Source organism: Equus przewalskii, chromosome 14, assembly GCF_037783145.1.
Source record: "Equus przewalskii isolate Varuska chromosome 14, EquPr2, whole genome shotgun sequence".
Taxonomy (NCBI): Eukaryota; Metazoa; Chordata; class Mammalia; order Perissodactyla; family Equidae; genus Equus; species Equus przewalskii.
In genome coordinates this window covers 81,637,117-81,660,514 of record NC_091844.1, presented here as the reverse complement: position 1 = coordinate 81,660,514, position 23,398 = coordinate 81,637,117, and the positions used below count along the sequence as shown (strand labels likewise).

The following is a 23,398-nucleotide window of genomic DNA, read 5'->3' as shown; positions in this document are numbered from 1 at the left end:
TTCTCCGAGGTTTATTTTTTCCTGAGTAAACCTCCAGCCTTCAGCAGAGATGAGAAGGGGGCTGCTGGGGGCCGGGGGAGGAGGAGGGAGAGGAAGCCCCCCACCCCTGGTCTTCAGCTCCCCTTTTCACTGTTGCCCCTGATGCCTGAGCCCTTTCTGGCTTCTGTGGTGAGTTTGGACTGGTCTGCCTCTCAGGAGGCTGCTCCCTGTTGCAGGACGGGGCTTTAGTTCTTGCTCTCAAAGTCCAGCCCCGCTTCTCCTTCCACTTTGTGTCTTCTAAGTGTTGTTGGCATATCTTGTCTGCTGTTACTTTCTCTCCTCTCTCTCTGTCTTTGTATATCTGTACCTCTGTATTCCTCACTGTCCTCTTGGTGCAGTTTTAGAGGGAGTAGAGATAATGCGTGTATGCCATCTGTCCCCTTTCACTGGAAGCCTCTTCACCTTCCTTTGTCCCTACTTGTAATAATCCTTGATCTTCCTTGAAGTTTCTGCCCTGCACTTATTCCAATGAACTTCAACTCAACCTAAAGATTCCTTCTCTTTCTGAGTCCTCTAAATGACACAGCTTGACCTACAGGTGCCACGGGAAGAGAAGGGCATGGCCTGCATGTCACTCATCAGGGGCGTGCTGAGATAGCCCACCTTTGTGACTCTAGATTCACCTGGGGTCAGTCTGCTTCATCTGGTCCAGGTCATAGGTGCTTCTGGGGTCACATGGAGCAGTGGAGGTTAAGTGCTGGTTCTGGGCTGTGAGCTGACATAGAGCTGTGATTGAAGTTGATTTGGTGAAATACACCCACATCTGATTACCTCCCGTGAGGCCCACCAGCCATTCAACTGCACCCCCATGTGCAGAGCTTTCAAGCAACGTTTTGGCCTTCACTCTTAAAAACAAGCAGATATCCAAGGGTCCAGCTGAAACAGTGTCCCCAGGCCTCTTGCCCCAGGTCTTCCCTCCAAGTTTACCCCAGACATCCCTGTCCGATTGACTTGCCTAAGACATCACCTTTATCATCATAAATCCCTTGTTCTGAAGCTCCAGGGGCTACTGAAACAATGTCTAATTTTTACCCTTCATTTTGTTTTTATTCTGTCATGGTGCCATCTCGTAAACCACTTACCACTCGAGAGATGAGCTTATTTCCTTTTCCTGGAGCGTTTCTGTATTCATGGAGCTTTCATATCTTTGTGCTCTTCTGTCTCTTTCTCAAAGTCTAGTCCCAATTTTTTTTTGCCAAAAATATCCTGCCTTTCTTATTTGGCCCACTTTGAATACCAGCCCCTTTGGCTGCCCACGTTCTCACTGATTCCTCCCAACCCTGCTTATGTTGTAGCACTCATGGACCATAGCACTATTTGTCACTTATCATTTATGATCTGGAATTCTCATCTTTTCATGTAAGTGTTCAGATTTAGCTGGAAATTAATATCATGCCCTGATGACCAGCTGCTATGCTAGGCACTTTCACGCACTCTGTCTCTTTTAACTCTCTATGATGAACAAGCCGTTCTTCCAAGTGCCCATTTTACAGATGAGAATACCAAGGCCCAGTGAGTCACACCTCCTCTCTCTAGTCCACTCCAGCCAGGCCCTTGTGCATTACAGTGAATGCTGTGGTTTGGCTGTTATCTCTGTGTGACGGGCACTGCTTTGGATTCTGTAGTTGGAAGAGCATGATGCACCAGCTTTGGGAGGAACTGGACCAGGCCCTGGGATGCAGGCAGTGGAGTATGATGCATCAGGGTGTGGAAGAAATCCCCACGGCTGGCACACCTGAAGTCTAGCAGTCTCTCGCAGCAGGAATCTAGCAAAGAGACGGTGCCTGGGGAGTGGGTGGTCATGGCCACCCGGAGACAGCCCAGCCCAGGAGGCCTTTCACCGGGGTGGCCTTCATTCCACAAGGCATTTGGGAGGACTCAGCCTTTCGTGTTTGGCTCTGACCCAGGCTCTCCTCCCTCTGGCTCTTTAGTTCCCCATCTGACAAGTGCAAGATTCTGACATGGCAGAGAGCTCCAGCAGGGCCTCCCCCTCAGCTTGCTCTGCCCCCTGATCCCAAACCCTCCTTAGCTCGCAGGTGGTCTCGTCTGGCAGAGCACTGCTCTGTTAGTGGGAAGTTCCCACACCCCGCGATTGTGGTCCAATGGGACTAACAAAAGGGCCACAGTGTTTCCGGAAGGTTCTCAGTGCTCCCTCCCCATCTGTATTTACCAATATTACTTATTATGATTTCAAATGCATCATAAGATGGAGAGCAGGGTACCTTTTCTCTCTCACCCTTTGCTTATAGACGTTAAAGCTTTGATGTTTGCTTGGGGTTGTAAAATAAAATGTCCAGTTTTCTTTTTGGTTGTCTTTTTTCTTTGTTTGTTTGTTTTTTGGTGAGGGAGATTGGTGCTGAGCTAAGACCTGTTGCCAATCTTCCTGGTTTGTTTTCTTTTTCCTCCCAAAGCCCCAGTGCATAGTTGTATCCTAGTTGTAAGTCCTTCTGGTTCTTCTGTGTGGGACGCCGCCACACATGGCTCGATGAGTGGTGTGTAGGTCTGTGCCCAGGATCCAAACCGGTGAACCCTGGGCCACCGAAGCGGAGTGCGTGAACTTAACCACTCGGCCACCAGGCTGGCCCCCTAATGTCTGTTTTTGTGAGTGTGAAAGTTGTCTATGCCATTGTCCCTTGTGTGTTTCTTCTCTCCGGCCGTGCTTCCACCTCTCCCTCCCCCTCCCCCTCCTTCCTCCCTCATCCCCAATTCTATTTCTTTTCTTTTAATAAGTGTTCCTTCAGGTTACCTATCATCTCCAAGACTTGCATTTGTCATCTTTAAATAGCTCCACAGTAGCCCTCACCTGGCTGCCAAGTGTGATAATCACGTGAGCATGCCCAGGGCCTTGCGCGCAGGGGCTGGACAATGAACGCTGGTTTTCTTTCTTCCTCTTTGTTGCCCTGTCCGTGTTAGGCCTTGATTTGCCTTAACCAGTGGAGTCCTCTGGGCTCAGGGCGCCCATCAGCTGTCAGGTGGGCTGAGTAGGACCTTGGGAAGGTAGGATCTGGATGCCCCGAGCCCTGTCTTTCAGTCCCCGAGCATGATTCTGCAGGGGCTCCATGTAAAATGGGCCGGACTTAGAGCTGCTTTCTGTGTGCGTGAAGCTCTGCAGACAAAGATCTATAGAAGTAGGAGGCATTCGTGATGTTATTAATTGGCGGCAGCTTTAAACGGACCACCCTGAATTGAAAATAAGGCAAGTGTCCCCAGATGTGGCCGGTAACACCTCATTCACCTACTGAAGGATGCAGCAGGTCAAGAAAAAAGGCCGATGAGAGGGCCTGGAGCCACTCTGACGGGCTATTCGGTGGCTCCCCCAGCTGACCTCTCTTTTTCAGGAGCACTTTCTTTTTGTTGCGGCTAATTCCTGAAGCAATCCTCCCAACAGCTCATTTCCCCAGGCTGTAAGCAGAGGCTGACCAAGGGGCCCTGCAGTCGGGAATTATTGCCACGAGCAGGAAGTGTTGAATGGTTTCCATTTACTTTTAGTTGGAAGAGGAAAGGCTGGACCTTCCTTACAATAGAGGCAGAAAATCAACGTGACTGCTTGGCCCATTTTATCTTCAGGATGGAAACCAGAGCTCCTTGGGGCACCCACAGTCCCATCTTGAAATTGCTCTGCCAGGCAGAGCAAGGACAAGGGGACTTTCTTACGTATGTCTTAAGTCAAAGTGATGTGCGAGATCGTGCCGGCTGGTGAAGCCAGACTCACACTAGCGTGGCTGGGTGTACATCCCAGGAATGAAGCAGGAGACTACTGTCCTGTGGTCACGTCAGTGCTGGCATCTTGTGCTATTGTTTATGTCAAATATTACTTTGAAGATTAACAGTATAGTAGACAAGAAATATACCAGGATATAGAAGAATTGAAAAATCATCTCCTTTCATCTCTTGAAGAGAATTTATACATCTTTTTTCTCATATTGATGGTATATTTGTGAAAATCCATCAAGTACCCATCAAAAAGAAACCCTTAAGAAATTTAAAAAGTAGAGTTTCTAAAGGACACAGTGATGATTATAATCTAATACAAATTAGAAATAAATATATAAGCCTAGCCCCGCTTCTCACCCAAATCTTGACTATTTAGAAATTAAACATACACTCCCGGATAGTTAGAGGACCTAAGAGGGGATCAGAAGGGAGACCCTAAACTGTCTAAAGAGAAGTGGAAAGGAGAACACTTTACAGTAAAACTACGTGTCCTAGCAACGAGGTGCCCCGAGGAAAATGTACAGCCGTAAATGTCTTCATTATTAAAGACGTAAGATGGAAAATAACAATGACAAGAAAGTAGTCATCTTAAGAAATTTGGTAAAAGTACAAGTTAAACCAAAAGGAAATAGGAAGAGGGAAATATAAACAAAAAGCTAAATTTAAAATGAAACAGAAACATTAGGAAGGAATATAAATTTAAATGCCGGTTCTTGGGAAGGACTAAGTATAGAGATTTAACCGCGTGTATGATCCGAGAGAAATGTCTGCGCAAACCTCTGCCCCTTCACTCACTGGGAGATGATGCAGCCATTAAAACTGTCTTAAAAGCATTTGTAAGAGGATTGGGTGAAATGCTTATGTCAAGTGAAAAAGGCAGAATCAAAAATTGTATTCTAGAATGATTATGGCTATGTGGATAGGATCTCTTATCTCCCTCCTAACCCCGAGTTCTAAAGAGAATTAAGTCTGGAAAGAATCAAAATATCATGGTAGGAAGGAAGTCCCGACACAGGCTGCTATACAGAGGGACCTTGAAAACGTGATGCTCATGAAAAGAAGCCGGTCACAGCAGACCACACGCCGTGTGAGTCCATTAATATGACATTTCCAGAGGAGGCACAGCCACGGAGACAGCGAGTAAATTAGCAGTTGCCTAGGGCTGGAGGATTGAGGGGTTGGGGGGTAACGGCTAAAGGGTATGAGGTTTCTTTTTAGGGTGATGAAACTAGTCTAAAATCAATTGTGTGACAGTTGCGCAGCAGTGAATATCCTAAAAACCCCTGAATTGTGTTAAGTGGGCGAACGGTACGGTGTGGTATGTGAATGCTATCTTCATCAAGCTGCTCCCCCCAAAAAATCACAAGGGTTATCTTGGGGGATGTAAATATTGGTGATTTTCCTCTTGTTTTTCCACCCTCTTTTGTAATTTCCAGATTTCCAGGTGTAATTCTGCGTTACTTGTATAATGGAAACAACAAAATAAAAATCACTTTAAAGGAGGAATGTTAATAATTGGGCTTTTAGCAGAAAAGGTAGTGATGGGGAGTCTGCGAGGCTGCCTCTGAGACGGTGAGGGGGCCCGAGTGCTGTGATCCTGAAACGTGGGGACTGGGCGTTGTGGGTCACTGCGCTGTCAGCTGCCGGCACATACATAAAGTGGCCCTGGACTATTCTGCAGGGAATGTGAAATTCTCAAGGAAAATAGAGCATCCTTTCTCCGGGGTCTCTCAGAGGCAGGCTCACATCTCGGGGGGAAAAGCTGGGGTCTGTGAAACCTGGGGATGACTAAGCGCCAATTTCTAGTAAAATATTCTGAGAGGTGTCAGACTCTGCTGAGTGCTAAATTAGAGAAAGCTGTTACTTATATAACTTCCTGTAATTGCCCAGCACTAGCTGCGGCTAAGAGCCGCCTTCTCCTCCTCTTTGCGAGCGGGGGACACACGGCCCTCCCCTCCTCGCAGCGGGTCTACCTTCTACCTTTGGGCTTCACGCTCAGCTCAGTCTTTTTCACTGAAACTGAAATGCCGTTTTAAACAGAAGACTCCATCGTCTCTTTTGAAGATGGGAAACTCTTACGCTGGACAGCTGAAGACGACGCGGTTCGAAGAGGTCTTGCACAGCTCTATCGAGGCCTCGCTGCGGTCCAGCAGCCTGGTGCCCAGGCCCATCTTCTCCCAGCTGTACCTGGAAGCTGAGCGGCAGCTCTCTGCTCTGGAAGGTAGGAGCTGCATTTGTGCATTTCTTGTATTGATGTAGTTGATGTTAGCAACAGAACTTGAAACCTTTCCTCTGCTGTTCTGCTAGAAAATGTTGAGCCCAGCAGAAAAGAATTGTTAGAAGAAGAAAGTGGCACATACGTTCCTACTTAGCTAAAACTAAAATAAGTTTCAGCCATAAAGTTGCAAGGAATAAAATTATTCATTGGATTAACACGAGAACAGAATAGGGCCGAATTTGACTCTTCTCAATTGGTTGTCACTTACCCTTATTAAAAGGTTTGACGTTTTCACTTGGATAAACATTTTTTTCTCTTTATCCCAGGATTCTTGACCATATCTTTGCAAAGTAGCCTAGGTAGTTTCTCCTTATGATAGCAGATACAAGAGCCCTCTAGAAACTTTTAAAAACCGAGAACAAACCCTTATGAATTTAACGTGTGCTAAGAATAAATAAATAAATAATCTTCAGGCATGAGGACAACTTTAAGGTTTACTTAATTATCCAGAGACATTAGAATGGTTGTATTTTTCGATCTTTAGTGTGTATTTTTTATAGCTGTGTATTTTCATGAAGTTAAAGAGGCTGTGCTTTAAAATAAAAATTAACTAATTAAGAAAGCTTGCGGTATGCCAGGTCCTGTGTTGGGGTGGTCACGATGTGAGTGAGTGTGTCAGTGTGAATGCGCGTGTGTGTGTGTGTTGGGGGTTGTGGGGATGACGGGCTGAGGAAGGTCGCACAGAAGGGAAAATGAGGCACGGGCGCTGTGTGATGTCTGAGAGTTCCAGCAGAGAAGCGCTCCTGTGTCACTCTGTGAAATGTCCCTACAGAGTTAACCTTGCAAATCAGCTAAGAGCCAAAAAGAACTGGATCTGGGTCTAGAGGGAAACTAGATTGTGGTCAAAACCACGAAGTAGGAAACCCAAGAATTTTCTAGAATTCACATAGAAAGGACTGACGTTTTCTGGCATAGGAAGCCTTCCTGTGACACTGTGGGGAGATGAGAAATCCCTGGAGAATATGTCCTAGACTTTTGTGAAATATGTATTAAATGGTCATCCTTATCTTCTAACAGCACTGAAAGGCTTGGTGGGTCATGGTGAGTTAACGATAGTCATAATGATAAATAATTTAGTACCTTTGAATGGCACTTTGAAATCTGCTTTCACCTCCATCAGCTAAAGTAATTGAGTCTCATGATTTGGGAAGAAGGAAGATTGGTTTGCTTGGAGTTTTGATGGATACCCATCTAGGGAGAGTGATCTCCATGGATTACCTTTCCTGTCCTCTACCTGGGAGGCTGCATCCCGAACATGCTGGTTTCTGAGGAGGCCCTCCCCTGCTGAGAGGGTGTGGGGCGCGCGGAGCTTTCCAGGGCAGCCCCATGCCTCCGGTGCCGAGTGCTGCAGGCTCCCTGCCAGCTGTTGGCCGCCATGTGCAGCCCTCGTGTCGGTATGAAAACCAGAGCAGGCCCTGCTGTGATTTTCCCATTTTCCAGACAGAATAGGGAAATCCTCTGAGATTTCGTTTTTCGAGTTGGGGGAGGAAGGATGAGGGGTTGGTAGAAGCGGGCGACTCTTCGGTTTGCTAAATGTCACCATAAACCAAGCACTCAGCTCGAGCCCCTGCTTTCTGCATCATAAAACTTGGTGCAGATGGCATGTACAGGCCACACCTTGTTTTGTCTGTCTGTCTCTGTGTCAGGATCTCTTATCTTATTGCTGTCCTTCCTTAGAAGATAACATGAAGGATGATTTTTATGACCAGGGAGCTGGTGTACTAAACACCCTCAGTCTGTTAACATTCTCCGTATTTGTGAGGGTGGTTCAGCAGGGCCTCATCACTTTGTTCTCTGAATTAGGGGTCTTGCCATCTCCTTCTAGGGGAAAAACCTTTTACGTGTTATTTATTTATTTATTTTTTAAAGAGAGACCAACCAAACCAAACAAATACCACCCAGCCTTTTGGGATAAGTGCTTATTAATTAAAGAAGTTGCAGGCAAATTCCTATGATCCCACCCACTCAGCATGTCCTACAGTTTCTTCTCATGGAAAGAAAACAGAATGTAGTGTAAACATTCAAATGAATGGCCTCGTGGAGTGAGATGCCGCACTAGGATCCCTGCATTCCTGCTTCAGCTCAGGGTCCTGAGCTGCCAGTCCAGCTGGTGTGTCCAGGGCCCTCGGAAAGCTCTGCTCCTGCCGGGGACCTTGGTAAACAGTCTGGTTTGGTCTGCTCCCAGCCGGTCCCATCAAAGGTCCTGGAATGTCTGATGTAGACCTTTGACCTTTAATCCTGCTTTCTTAGTGACTGGATTTTGAGCTCTTTCTTTGACTTTCTGAGGCTTAAGACCATCCTCTTTCTTTCTTTCGGAGGGTCTGAATTCCTGTTCTTTTCGGCTTAGCAGCCTAATGTGCAGACATTCCTGTGTGTGCCCTCACAGCTCCGAAGCCTCCGACTTTCTCTCCCCTTTCCCTCCACTTGTTGGTGTCTCTGCCGTCCGCTCCGGGCCTCTGGAGGACTGGCTCAGAGACTAGTCTTGATTTTGCAGCAGAGCCTTCCATGCCACCCACTCCGTAGGTGGCTAAAGGACAGTTTGAGCCCCCATGGGGACCTGTGCTGCATTGCTGGCACCTGGGTCTGGGCGACACCACTCCCCCCGGGGCCTGCACTGAATGGCAGGAAGGAAGCCTCTGAAGGCGCCTTTGGCGTTCGTCTGCCCTGCGCCCCACCCTTGTCTTCCCGGGTAATCTTTTTACAGTGTTCCCACCACCTCTGTGTCCTCTAGGTCCAGAAGGATGGAGAGACCAGGAATTCTTGCTTCATTTCTTGCTCTGACCTTCCCAAGGTCACCGACTGGCTCGAAATATTTAGTCTCCTGTCCTACAAACACCTTTAAAACAGTGGCCACTGTGAGGGTATGTTCCCAGTACCCCATACTGATTAAATCACATCTGGCATATTCTGTGCAACTCTGAGGGCCGTATTTCCCCACTTGGACTGTCACAGCTCAAAGTGACTTTATATAACCACCTCATTTTAAAGATGCAGGATCTGACGCACAGAGGGGTTAAGTAACTTTCCCGGGGCCACATTGACAGTGGCAGACACAAATCCTACAACCTGAGATCCGTGAGTCCCTGTCCCATCTTTGTCCAGTGCACACGATTTCATCACTAACCTAAAACCACTCAACTCCCTGGTTGGAGGGACGGAGGGTGTCAGAGCCGAGAAAGATGGGAGTAGGAGAAATGGCAACGGAGAAGCCAGCACTAAGAGAGAAGACAGAAACAAAAGAAGAAACACCTGTCTCCTAGCCTAGTGTGTTTAAGGATGCTCATAATGACCCTAAACCATGAAGAAATCTGTATGGTCTTTATTTAACGACATTTAAAGATAGGCATATTGGGAAAGATTTTTACCAAAAGTGTCCGTTGAATAACTTCTTTTAACAGCCTTGAGAATTCACTTCTAGGAAATCCCCCCTTTCTCTAGCCATGCTGGGTAATAAGGTGTAGCTGTGTGTGCTCAGCTCGGTTGGGCAGATGCTTCTCGAGCACCACCCCTGTACGAGGCATTTTGCTGGGTGCCTGGGTTACAGGGATGAGTAAGGGCAGAGGGCCTGCTCTCCAGGAGCTGAGCGTCTGTGGCTCATGACAAGAAACTCCTCTTACTGCTGTGACAGAGCTCACAAACATGGAGCAGGGGATTTCCATGGTCAGTTCCTGGCTCTCCTGGCCAGTTCCATGTTTGCCATTACTCTTAAAATACAGTTTCACTTAATAAAAAGCTTTTATTAAGCCTGACCCTCTTCTAGAACATTCTGGAATGGTTTGTGTATGAGACAAATTTGGATGTGTTTGTATTTCTAGTAATTTATACATGCATGTAAATGAAAACATATAGTTTAACAGCTCTCTTCCACCATGTAAAGGCAGTTCACACTGTATTTTGTATTCTAAACTGAGCAGTGCAGTTGGTGGTGACAATGTCAGCTTGGGCATCAGACACGACTGGGAACATGGTGGTTGAAGAGCTGTGGGCCAATCATGGGGTCTCTCTGAGCCTCTGTTTCCTTATCTGTAAAATGGTCTATATATTCCACCATGGTCCCCCCTACACAAATATTTTTGGAGTGCCTACTAGGTACAAGCTTCGTGCTCCGTCCTTATTAACCAATTATACACGTATTGCACCCTTGTGCTTGTGCAGACATGTAGAGCTGTGTGGATGGGAAGAGAAGTGAACCTGAATTTGAAGTCCCCAGGCCAGGCTTGGAGGCTGAGTCTGTGACCTTGGGAAACTCATCAACTGGAGTGAGTCTCAGCTTTCCTGTCGGGTAAAGAAGCTCCGGAGACAATGCCAGACTCACGGTGTGTTTGTGAGGACTGGTTAGTGGTTCAGAAGCTGAGACTTGCTGAGTATTTCCTTCTGCCTCCACTGCTGTCACTCCTCTCTCCCACTTGTAGGTGGCAGCCGAGTGGACAATGAGGAAGAGGAAGAAGAAGGAGAAGGGGCCCTGGAGCAGAACTGTCGCCCTAATCCCTACCAGATGCACCCTCCGCCCGAAGGGTGCTGCACCACAGATGGTGAGACCACCAGCTGGGCGGGGCCCCCGATGCCCGGAGTCTGCGGCTCTGTGCTGCGGGGGTCCCCTTGCCCGTCCTGGGCCCCTAAGGTGTGAGCTGTGCCCACTGTCCCCAGCAGGTAGTGGCAGGCATGCCCTCCCCTACCAGGAGCATTGGCTGCATCACCCCAAGGGGCACACACGCTGAGGGCGCACAGCCCCTCAGCCACCCTTTGGACAGCCTCAACTTTACAAATGGATTTAGATCCCAGAGTTCATTTTTCTACATCGGTTGTTTGAAGACTAGAATATATTTTCTCAACTCAGATCTGCTGGTACTGCGTGTTTACCTCAGAATTGATTAGTAGGAATCATCTTTCACCTCTATTGGTACTTTTCTGTTGAAAACGCAGATACCTGTTGTCTCAGGAGCCCTGTGAAATCAGTGATGTTCTTCCCATTTGCTGCTGAGGAACTGAGGCTTGGAGATGCCGGCTGGGGTGGCAGCTTGGTCTAGAGATGCTAGCGTGTGCTCTGTGCTCAGAGACTTGCTCTGCCCCTCACTAGCCGGACAGCCTCCCGAGAGGTAGTAAGTTCATGTGTCCTGTCACCATACCAGTCAAGAGGTGTAACTAGTTAGTTATTTAGTCAGTTAATTAAAATAATTATTGAGCCCCTGCTCTGGAAATTTGGAGATAAAAGGTACAAGAATTCCCAGTTTAATGGAGCTATATAGGTAAGCAGACACTGCAGACGATGTAGAAAGTGATATAGGGTGGGGTAGGCAAGCAGGGGTGCCCGGGAGCACAGGGAAGTTTCCTGCTGCAGGCAGAGAGCTTGGGGAAGGCTTCCTGGAGGAGGTGGTCCTTCATCTGAGTTTTGGAGAATTAGCAGGAGTTAGCGAGGAGACTGGGAGAGGGTTGGGGGAAGCTGGGACATTCCAGACAGAGGAACAGCATGTGCAAAGGCTTGGAGGGGTGAGATTGTAGCCCTCTGGGGAACTGCTAGCAGTTTATTTGGGTAAGGGTCTGCAATGCGCCTGGGCAGGGTGGGGAGAAGTGATCAGACGGCAGTGGTGGCCCCATGGGCCCTGTGTGGGGGCCCAGACCCAACCCTGTGCAGGATGGCCAACAGGGGCGGGGATCAGCCCTCACTGGGAGAGGGAAGCCAGCACAGTGGCTCTTCGTGAGGTAGGACTGCTAGTGTCCACGTGTTAAAAGGCCACCTAATTAAATAAGAGAACAGTAAACTCTCCAGTGGTCATCACCGTGATTTTCAAAGAATTTCCAAATAAATGGAGTGAATGCTCTGCCCACGGCCAACTTTTCCCAAGCTCTTCAGAAGGACGGGCTGGGTCGCAGACCTGCTGGGTGCTTGACCTCAACGTCTGGGAATTTGCTTAACTTCCCCAGGACGATGAGGGGAACCGCCCCTAGCCTGAGACTCAGGCCTGGCTCCGTCCTGGCTCGCCTCTCAGCAGCTTTGAGCAAGTGACCTCTCTGAGCATCGATCGCCACGTCTTTGCACTGGGGGCAGAAATCCTTCCCATCGGCGATCACAGGAGAGCTGTGCAGAGCGTGTCCTGGCCCCGTGCCGCACACGGTGGGCGCAGGAGTGGGCCTATCCGCCTCCCCGCCCCCCAGGTCCCCCCACCGCCACCCCGGACTGAGGGACAGAGGGGAGAGCAGGAGACAGCGCGCTGTCCATGGTGAAGCAGGGGCACGGCACTTTTCAAAGTGCTGTAGACTTTTGCAGGGAAGGCCTGGGCCATCAGGGTTCACGGCATCTGTCTTCATCTCAGTCAGTAACTAAAGATGGAGGCCTCGAAGCGGGTGGAGCTGAATGTGCTGTTGTCAAGAAAGACCCTGGAAGGGGCCCATCCAAATAAATCGCAGCTGTTTCCGTCTTCTCCCTTTCTTCCAGATATTTTTGGACACTTATTTTTTGAATAGGAAATATATTTAAAAGCTCTCAAATACAAAAAGTTTAAAGTGGCACAGAGTGGAAGTGTCTCTGCGCTGAAGAGTCTCCTAAGAGGCGGTCACCCAGCCCCTCCCCGGAGGCAGCGGCCAAGCGGCCCTGGGCTCCGCCCTTTATTCCGGACATCAGCCTGTTCCTCATACCCGTAAAATGTAAAAATGGAAAATCACTCACAGTTTCTTATGGATTTATGTTGTATACATCTTAATCTACCACCATTTGTCTACAGTTTTTCCCTGTTAAGCTTCCTCTGTACATTAATGTGTATTACATGGTGACACTGGTAATCCTAAAAACTGTGCTAAGTGTCACGAATAACTATGGTGATAATTTTTTCTCTCAGAATTAATTTTAAAGTCAGCTGCGTCCAGAGGTAAGGGTTGGTCCTGACAAGATCCAGAAGGTTCTCGTCCGCTTGCCCATATGGATCCTGGTTCTGCTGAAGCCCCTCGTGGGCAGCAGGTGTGAGCCCCGTCTGTTCCTCCTAGGGTTCTGTCAGGCCGGGAAGGACCTGCGTCTTGTCTCCATTTCCAATGAGCCCATCGACGTCCCTGCAGACTTCCTCCTCGTGGGGGCCAAGTCCCCCAGCCTGCCAGACCATCTTCTGGTGTGCGCCGTGGACAAAAGGTTCTTGCCGGATGATAACGGGCACAACGCTCTCCTTGGTAAGTTCCTCCTTTGCCCTTCTCTACGGCTCCGGCCACATGTGGGGCGGGGACACGGCAGGCCTTTGGTGGTCGGAAACGGGCCACCTTTAGGGTCTCTTCATCAGCATGTCACACTGCCCCATTGATGACTCTCAGTGGACTATTTCTTTGTGGAATGAAATGCAAATGAGATTTATTTTAAAATATGACTACTTTCCTGTAGAGAGCTCATCATTTAGTTTTAATGTTTTTGTACGTGTATTTATCAAACCTTTCCTAAGTGCCTACCTGGATGAGGAATGACAAACCCTGTGCCAGACCCTCCCAGAAGCCATCAGACGTGAGGCAGAAGGAGAATAAGGCTGAGTGTGTGTTCCTGCCTCCAGAACATTCACATCCTGATAACTGCCGGGCACCCTCCAGCCATTCTCTCCCTTGGTTGACCTCTCACCTCTCAAGAGGTGGTCATTATTGTCCTGTTTTTATAGATGGGCATGAACCTGTTAATGAACTTGCCAGAAGTACATGAGTAAAGGAACAGAGTGAGGATTCAAACTTATGTCTTCCCGGCTCCAAATCCTGCCCTAACTACCATACCACTTGGTTCTGTATCCTGGTCAAGGTCAGCATGGGGAAGCCGTGGCTTTGATCTTTCAAACAACCGCTGGCCCGTGAAGGTCCCGACTTCAGTGCAGAGTTGAGGCCAAGCCTTACGAAGCCTGGCTCCCATTTGTTCAGCCATTTGTTGAGCTCTTCCTGTGAGCCAGGCCCCGTGCTCAGCACACGCCCCTGTTAGTGCAGCCAGATCAGAGAGCTGGGTGCACTCCTGCGTGTGACCACAGGTCGCTGTGTGGCCCCCGGGCCTCAGTGTCCTCATCCACCCAGTGGGGAGGTGACTTCCACCCGTGCTCCTGGCCCTGCAGCAGTCTGGCCCCTTCACCCGGCCCGTGTCTCCTGTGGAGGAGACCTGGGCAGGCAGGAGGGTTGGAATCATCTATTTCAGACGTAGCATCAGGAACAGTGTTTGTTGCAGAAGCGAGTTTGTGAGAGTTTGTGAGAAAAACTTCTGGGTTAACCCCCCGCCCCCCACCACACACACACATTTTCTTCTGTACTTTCCCTGTGTACAAGCATTTAAACCTCCAGTTTTGTGTTTGATACGGCCCCCAAAGCTGGGTAGGTAAACACAGTTCAGTGGCTATTTGAGCACATTTCCTGTCTGAGGCACTGTGCGCAGGACCGAAGGGTGGAGAAGGGGAGGAAGCGAGGATTGACCCAGAGAAGAAAGAGAGACGGTTCCTGCCACGAGGGCCGGGGGGGACACAGCCTGTGTAAACTCTGAAACAAGGCGGATGACTGCTGACTAGGGGAATGGACTGGGCTCTGGGACAATGACCAGGGAGAGAGAAATTTCTAGCCAAATCTCTCTTTAGGCAGGTCCATGGGCTTATTCTAGCTAGTTCTTGAGAACAAGATAATTCCAGAAAATTCACTCTAACAGAGAAGCTCCCGGGGTCATTCCAGCTCTGATTTAATTTGCTTATCAAGGCTGCTTAGGACGAGGGACGAAACACGTTGGGAGATGGCCTGGTGACTAGGTTAGCGTTTGATCTGGTGCTGGCCGAGGTTTGCCTGAATTCCACCACTTTGTGACTGTAAAGGAATTGCGAGGGTGGTAAATCAAGGAGGTCCTGTGTCTTGAAATGTGGAGACAAGAATCTTTAAGTCTATTCACCACCAGCCCGGTAACAGCTTCGCTCCTCAGGCGGCCAGCGCAGAGGAAGTGGAGCCTTCGTTAATTGCTCGCCAAAAAGCCCTCCGAGGTGGGGACCAGGGGCTGGTTGGTAATAGCCAATGCTTTCTTCTTTTAAAATAACTTTATGCCCTCAGCTTGCACACTTAACACTGTTTAGGTTTCCTGCAATTAACCCTGATGGCTGCACAGGACCTGGTGGCCTCACAGCCCTCTGGGGGCAGGGGCTCCGTGCTTTTTAGGGACCTATGAAATGGAAGCTGTGGAATATCTTGGGGGAAGTAGCAGTTTAGCTCCGCCAGCCCCCCCATAATTTATAATGAAGGGAATCTTGTTTTCTGTGAATCAACTTAGGGATTTTGTATGAGGAAGCTGAAAGATTAAACTTTAGGTGTGTATTTCAGTTTTATGATGGTGATTCATCTAAATTGGCTGATAGCTAAGACATAAGAGGAGAAAACATTTAGCTGGGATGTTCATTTCTTAGATGGGAGCAAAGGAGTCCTGTGTTCATTCGGCAGGCGCATAACTAAGCATTTATTGAACGTAGAACCCCGACTGAAGGTGGACCGTTAGCTCGGCCCGGGGCCCCAAAGCCTAGTGGGACCTGGTCCTTTTCTGGGAGCTCAGCTCGGAGATCTGCACCAAACGACCACAGAAATAAAGCTTATAATCCATCTCTGTGCCGCATGCCGTAGCCAAGGGCTTGAAGTGCTGTCGGGTACCCAAGGGTGCACCACCTCCCAGTGGTGGGCAGGGTGTCTCAGAGGATGAGGTGTTGAGGTGAGCCCTGAAAAATGAGTGGAATTTTGCCAGTTGGAGAAGAATAGCAACAATGCCACCAACTGAAAACCAACAGCAGCTACTTTAGAGAGCACTTAGCATGTGCCGGAAACCGTTCTAATTAAGTCAGATGACTGATGTGGTGGATGCATTATCTAGCGTTGGTATCTGAAGAAACAAAGGCACAGGGAGCTGGCCCCGTGGCCAATTGGTTAAGTTCACGTGCTCTGCTTCCGCGGCCCAGGGTTTCACTGGTTCAGATCCTGGGCGTGGACGTGGCACTGCTCATTAAGCCATGCTGAGGCATCATCCCACATGCCATAACCAGAGTCACTCACAACTACAATATACACCTACCTACCTGGGTCTTTGGGGAGAATAAAACAATTTACAAAAAAGAAGATTGGCAACAGATGTTAGCTTAGGTACCAATCTTTAAAAAAAAAAAAAAAAGAAACAAAGGCACAGAGAAGTTAACTGACTTGCTCAGGGTCACCCAGCTAGTAAGTGGCAGGTCCTGAATGTGAACCCAGTCGGAACCATACACATGAAGGAGCTTGGCATGCTGGAGGAATGGTGAGAACTCCCTGTGGCTGGAGCTGGACTCAGGACCTAGGCTGGAGTGCAGGCTGCAGGGAGGGGTCACTTGGGTCCTGCTTGGAAAAGGCTATGGTACCCAGGAAGCCATTTCCAAACTACGGAAGCACAGAGGAGAGTAGAATAGTCTGATGTATCTATCCTTCATCTTTAACAGATACACACCGCCAACCTTGTTTCATTTATAACTCTTCCCTCTTCTCTACCTCCTGAATTATTGTGAAGCAAATCCCAGACATCATGTCATTTCGTCTGTCAATATTTCAGTGTGTATCTCTAAAAGATAAGAGCTTTTTCTTAGAAATCTAATACCATTGTCGTATCCAAAAAATTTCACGATAATTCCTTAATATTGTCAAATATCCAGTGTGTTCCCATTTTGTCTTATACTTTTTTTGCAGTTGGTGTTTTGAATCAAGATCCACACGAGATTCTCCCAAAGCATTTGATTGATATGTCCTTTAAGTTTCTCTTAATTTATACGCCCTTCCTTCCTGGTTTTTCCCTTACAGCTTATATTTTGAAGAAACATTGGGAGTGTTCAAATAAGGTGATTACCATGTTTTAATTTGTGTTTTAGAAAGATCTCTTGGAGGTCATGTGAATAATTGCTTTTTATTGAAAGGGAGAAACTGAGGCAGGGGAAGCAGTAAGGAGCCAGATGTTATGCGTCCTGACATTATACGTTTAAAGCTCCTAACATCATGCTGTCAGCCACCCTAGGCTCTGTCCTGTCTCCCCACGCCCATCTCCCCTGGCCCATCCCCGTTTCCTCTGGAATACTGATAGGCTCCTGGGCTCTGCCTGCCACCCCGGTAGGGCCTTTGCACCATATGCCCCTCACTCGCTGCCCAGTGCACATGCTTGTCCAGGTGGCTCTTCCCAGGCAGACACCGTGGAGACACCACAGACAGAATAGCCTCGGAAGCCCGTTCAGAGACACAGATGGATCATTTCCACACTCGATTCGGAATTTGGCCAGAATATCAAGGTGGGGGGCTATGGGCATATTTTTTCCTCATTTGTTGTCAGGCTACCTTCATCTCCACAAATAGGATTGTGATGGGACTAACAGAAATCCAAAAAGTGAAAAAGGTAAGCTGCCCAAATCCCACCACCCCGCAATAAACATCCTGTCTGGTTTTGCCCATTTTCTTTTCCGTTCCCTCCACGTGGGGCTTGACAGTGGTTGTTACAGCTTGTGTTCGCAGCAGAGATGCAATGCTAGATTCTGTGTTGTTCACTTACTGTGCTTCAGTCTTCCTGGTTTTTCCCGAGTTGCTGTTCATTTCCAGGGGACGGGAGGGTGGCCGTGGAGCTTGCTGGGTAAAGCACGGGCTGCCCGTGCCGGCACCTCCCTTGAAAGGAGCACAGAGATGCCTCTCGCCATCCGACTTCTTCAAGGTGCAACTTAAGTCCCGCCTCGCCAGGAGGCTTTCCTGGAATTGCGGTCCTGACCGGCTCCTGACCCTCGCTCCCTTCTCCCTCTGCACCGCGTGCCGGAAAAGCAAGTTCCAGCCTCGCAGAGGTGCCTCCTCTCTCGGAGCATCAGGCTGTCCGTCTGTGAAAGGGGGAGTGATTTACGCCATGCGCGCTGTGGTTCTGAAAGCTGAGCGGGCCCCTCTGTGAAGCTTTACACTCTAAAATGCTGCCCGACTTTGAGGGACTGCTGTTATTACTGTCCATGCTTCTGCTGAATACTCATCACTGCCTCAGTATGGAGTGAGTTATTCGTGTCTGTCCCTTTCTCCTAACAGTCAGGGGCCATATATTTTTATCTGTCTTCCTCAGAGCCCCTGGCTTAATTCCGAGCAAGTGTTCTTTGAGTGAGAGCTCATGACGTATTTGTGCTCAGAAATATTTGTTAAATTTGCATTTGGCATGTTAGGTTGACAGCTTGGATCAAGTGACTGCTTGCCCTGGAGCAGCGGCCTGGACCCAGCCTCCCTGCGCATCAGGCGTGTGGTGGGAGGGAGGCACCCACAGCCCAGGAAGGCCTGAGGTGCAGGACCGGTTTGTGACCACTTGTATCTAGCGTGGTGGTATCAGCAAGGCCTCCTTGGACTTGTGGCTCAAGAAGGAAAGATCAAACAATGGTGGGCATCCAGAGCCACCCTGAGGGTTGGGGGGACCCCTTTCTGCAAAGGGAGGGGTCTCAGCAATAAACCTGGGCCTCCTCCAGCCCGCTGTAAGCCATGTGCTCAGAGACCACCCGGTGCGTCGGAAGGAAGCACTGTGCATGCTTCAAAGAAGAATCATGTAACTGGTTCTGGAAGGAAGCATGGGACCCATTTAGTCCTTGCCTTCCCTTTTGTGGTTGGGAAACTGAAACCCGGAGACACTGAACCACGTCCCCCATATCTCACGGCACTGTGAGGGGCTGTGCAGGGTCCGCCTTGAGTGTCCTTTCCCCCTGCAGTCTCCTTTCTAATACAGCACGCTGTCCGAAATGACACTTACTGACCACCTATTGTGCCCTAGACGCCTAGTGGGCCCTTTACCTTCCTAGTCCTCCTTCAAGATGGATTTTTGTGAGGAGATGGCATAGCAGGGAGGTTCAATCCCTACTCTGATATTTCCTACCCCGTACCCAAGGGCCAGTTACTGCCTCTGTCTGTGTCTCGTTTCCCTCATCCATAAACTGGGGATCCTACTACGCATTGTTTTATAGGGCTTCAGGAGGGTTAAATGAGGATGGTTATAATGTAAAGTGCTTGGCACCATGCCTGGCATGTGGTCTGTGTGCAGTAAATGTTCGCTATTATCATCTTGTTTATAGAGGAGGAAAGCAAAGCTCAGAGATGTTAATTAACCTGCCCAAAGTCACATAACTAGTGTGGCGGGATTTGAACCCAAGTCCTTCTGGTCCCCAAGTCTTTGCGTGCTCCACTGCAGTCAAGGGGGATGGAAAGAGGGCAGGAGCTTTCCTTCCAACAGAGGGGAGAGCCTGGCTGGGTGGCCAGCACCCATTCAGAATGCGCTTCTTAAGCAAATGCTCCCGGCCGTGCTAAATGCCGCTCACCTGGACCTCTGGGAAAATCCCACAGTGCGGCTGTGTGGTCACGAGAGAGTCACTGCTAGGGAATATTCCCGTGACGGACTGCTTCCTCCCAGCTCTGGGTGCCTGTGCCTGGCAGGAATCTGGGGATTCAGGCTGAATCCCCTGCTCTCTAGGCCTGTTTTCTAGAGGTGGTTATAAACTGTCAAGTCCTAAGGTAGGTTTCCAAAGAGAATGGCTTGTTTTATTCTTCCTCCTGAAAAGTTTTATTGCCTTTCAGACAGTTTCCTGGAAAATTAGAATTACCTCACACGTTCAAGCTGGGGTGTTTTCAAGCACTTCCCTGGTGTCCTGGGGCCGGTCAGTAAGTGGCCTGTGGTTTTCTCGGTCGCCCCCTCCGTGACCCTGGATCATCTCGCAGAGGAGCAGCTCATTCTTCTAGCCAGAAAGTTTTTGCCAAAGCAGGAGAGCAGTTTGCTTGCTGGCTCCCTACATACTTCACCGTAAGAGCCAGGGTTTCCAGTTTCCTTTCCGAAGCCCAGGAGGAGCTCCTTACGGGTCTGCGGGTCCCATCCCTGCCCCTGGCATGGAGCCGTGGTCCCACAGCCCACATTTCTCATGGGGCAATGGCCTGTGCTCTATTTGGCTGTTTCTCAGTGGCACCGTCGGCCTTGGCAAAGTGCTCTTAGCATCCTCGGTCTTGCAGCTCTGTTTCTTGTTCATCCACCTTTTCAACCATCAGGGTCAGAATCCCTTCCAGGGGGCTTGGAAGGCTACTCAGGGTCTTGGTCTTAGATGACAGTGGAGCTGTGTCTATCTCGAGGTTCCCAGGTTGGATGAATATAAACATTCGGTTATCACTTCAGAGTGGACGCAGAAATCTCCCTTTCACAGTTACCCTCTTTCTTCTCCTTCCTGCCTCCTGATATTTTCTGACTGTCTACGGCATTCCTGGGGCTGGTCTGTGCACATACATCTGCATGCACAGCTGCAACTCACACCTACACACAGTCACGCCACCATCCCAGTCCTTTGGAAGCATGGGGATAGTGCTGGGAGGAAAGACCTGAATTTCAATAACTTTATCACTAAGGAAGAAGTTGCAAGGATGCTCTGGGCAATATAAAGAGCTGGAGGGGTTTGGAGAACAGTGAGACCTGGCCCTTTGGGTCAAGGAAGGTTCTGGAGGTGTGTGTGTTTGAGCTGGGCATTGAGCGATGGCAGGAAGCATGCAGGTGGGGCATACGTGAGGAAGAGTGTGAGTCTGGAGGTGAGAGGGTGGTGGGAGTGGGCAGGGGGAGTCCAGCTGGGAATTTGGTGCAGCAGAATGAGGAGCAGGAGATAAAGCTGGAGGTGAGGGTCGGGGGCATTGGGGGCAGCCTTGAATATTGTGCTTGTGGGTCTAGACTTCCCTCTCGTGCTGGGATCGAACGCATCACTTTCCCTCTCTAGTTTGGACTATGACTTTCCCTTTCCATTTTGGAGGTTTCCCAAGAGAAGGTTTTGCTGTCCTGACGGACTGGTTGTTGTGTCAGCTAAACTGAGTAAACCATCGGGATGACAGTGAATGGCAAGAGCGACACTGCTTCTCTGTGTCTTTGTTTCCCTTCCTGTCCCTTTAAAAACAAGGAAATACAGAGCGCAGTGTTTGACATTTCTCTGGTCCCTTGTCTGTTTGCTCTGGTGCAGAGGGAGTAGGATTCTGGAAGGTTAAACAACCCTGTACCTGTCCTGTGGCTAGACCGTGAGATTTGTCCTTATTTCTGAGGCCTTTTGGGGACTATTAAATTTGCCTAAAATAAAGTAAATCAGAGAATCCAGTAGGTTTCTTCAAGGTCGACGTCTCATTTCTGTGGAGATGTTTTGAACCTTCACTGACTGATGTTATTTTGAACACTAGCCAGAGGCCTCAGAAATACTGTTCAAAAACAGAGCTGACACACACAACTGCGTGGCCTAAATCAAAATGATGTGTGTGAACTCGTCAGCCAGAGATTATGATGAAATAAATTAGTCTCAGCTTCAAGGTCTTCCTTACTAAAGGACCTTGTGCTGTAGAAACCAGACACACCGTGGGCAGAGCAACATCATAAGGAAGAGCTTCTTGAGATAGTGAGTTTGAACCAGAAGGGTCGTCAGATAGAATAGCCAAATCATCACACTTCTCTCGTCTTAGCCAACGGTTCTGGTGAGTACAGTTGGAAGAGACTTACAGTTCATGAAGGTCTTTTCAAGCCTATTCTCTGGATTTTAATAGTTTGTAGGAGGTGGTTTTGTCATTGCCACTGTGTAGACAGCCGTCCCAGAGCCTCACAGTGGTGGGAACCTCTGCCGACAGCCTGACAGGCCCGTTCTGGCCTCGGGGAGCAGGATGCGGCCGCTGCGGGAGCCTCATTCTGGCCGACGTCTGCCCTCCACGGGCTGCTAAGCCCGCAGAATTCCCTCCCCGCTCTCCTGGCCGGGCGTTGTGGAGCTCTCTTGTTTCTTTTCAGCAACTCATGGGATCGACTTACTTGATTCCTAGATGGAATTTTGGACTCTCAAGAGGTCTCCCAGTGTATCCAGTCTCTGTGATCTGATTGCTCTCAGATTCGGTAACAGGCCAGCACCACAGCAAGTGGGGGCATAGCAGATCACCGCGGGTACTTGATCAGCATACACTGCTGAAGGGGACAGTTCTTGGCCTGTAAAGCTCGCCCTCTAGATAGGCTTTAAAATATGCCCCTAAGCAGGTTCAGCCTTCCGAACTTGCCGGGGCCCATCTCTATGACCAAGTCTTCTAGGTTCTTCTGTTGAAGCCAAGGCCATCTTGGCCCCTGGGCCACATAAGAGGATGGGGACCTTTGCCCCATGGGATTCTCTGGTTGGTGGTACAGGACATGAATGGTCAGAGTTTTGCTCATCTATGTCTTGTTTGGACAGGACTTTGGAGGTCAATTGGAGACTTTCCTGGTTTGTTTCCTCCTCCAGGTTTCTCTGGGAATTGTGTTGGCTGTGGAAAGAAAGGCTTCTGTTACTTCACGGAATTCTCCAATCACATAAATCTTAAGTTGACCACTCAGCCCAAGAAGCAGAAACACTTGAAGTATTACCTGGTCCGCAATGCACAAGGGGCTCTAACCAAAGGACCTCTCATTTGTTGGAAAGGCTCAGGTAAGCGGTTCAGTCTGAAGCAGGTGGGTGTGAAGGGTATGTGTGTGTGAAGGGGGTGTGTGTGTGTGAAGGGTGTGTATGTGTGTGTGAAGGGGGTGTGTGTGTGAAGGGGGTATGTGTGTGTGAAGGGGGTGTGTGTGTGAAGGGGGTGGGGTGTGTGAGGAAGGCAGGGTGAGTGAGGGGTGTGTTGTGAGGGAGATGTGTGTGAGGGGGTAGGGGTGTGAGGGATTAGGTGTGTGGGGGGTGGGAGATGTGAAGGGGTGGGTGTTATGAGGTAGTGAGGAGTATGAGAGGGTAGGGTGTGTGAAGGAGGTGGGGGGTGTAAGGGGGTGGGGAGTGTGAGGGGGTAGGGGGTGTGAGGAGGTGGGGTGTATGAGTGATGGGGTGTGAGGGGGTGGGAGGTGTGAAGAGGGTGGAGTGTGTGAGGGGTGGGGGATGTGAAGAGGGTGGGGGGGGGGGGAGGTGTGAAGGTGGAGGTGGAGGGTGGGGGATGTGAAGAGGGTGGGGTGTGAGGGGGTGGGGGGTGTGAAGAGTGTGGGGTGTGTGAGGGGTGGGGGATGTGAAGAGGGTGGGGTGTGAGGGGGTGGGAGGTGTGAAGAGGGTGGAGTGTGTGAGGGGTGGGGGATGTGAAGAGGGTGGGGGATGTGAAGAGGGTGGGGTGTGAGGGGGTGGGAGGTGTGAAGAGGGTGGGGTGTGTGAGGGGGTGGGGGATGTGAAGAGGGTGGGGTGTGAGGGGGTGGGAGGTGTGAAGAGGGTGGGGTGTGAGGGGGTGGGAGGTGTGAAGAGGGTGGGGTGTGTGAGGGGGTGGGGGATGTGAAGAGGGTGGGGTGTGAGGGGGTGGGAGGTGTGAAGAGGGTGGGGTGTGTGAGGGGGTGGGGGATGTGAAGAGGGTGGGGTGTGAGGGGGTGGGAGGTGTGAAGAGGGTGGGGTGTGAGGGGGTGGGAGG

General features: G+C 49.6%; 1 protein-coding gene across 29 annotated transcripts in view; it reads left to right on the top strand.

Annotated features, from left to right (window-relative positions):
- GREB1 (growth regulating estrogen receptor binding 1) overlaps nucleotides 1–23,398 on the top strand; it is a 140,827-nt gene that overhangs the window by 58,218 nt on the left and 59,211 nt on the right. For 14 of the 29 annotated variants that reach the window (XR_011526732.1, XR_011526734.1, XR_011526735.1 and 11 more), the window contains exons 2-5: nucleotides 5,794–5,974; nucleotides 10,444–10,563; nucleotides 13,010–13,186; nucleotides 22,270–22,452. Coding sequence is in view for 19 of the 29 variants with exons in the window: in XM_070574435.1 (XP_070430536.1) it covers nucleotides 5,818–5,974; nucleotides 10,444–10,563; nucleotides 13,010–13,186; nucleotides 22,270–22,452 (637 nt within the window). In the remaining 10 variants the exon portion in view is untranslated. Of the gene's footprint in view, nucleotides 1–5,793; nucleotides 5,975–10,443; nucleotides 10,564–13,009; nucleotides 13,187–17,333; nucleotides 17,397–21,332; nucleotides 21,488–22,269; nucleotides 22,453–23,398 lie in introns of those variants that run through there. The other 15 variants (XM_070574436.1, XM_070574432.1, XM_008531455.2 and 12 more) reach the window with 4 other exon arrangements.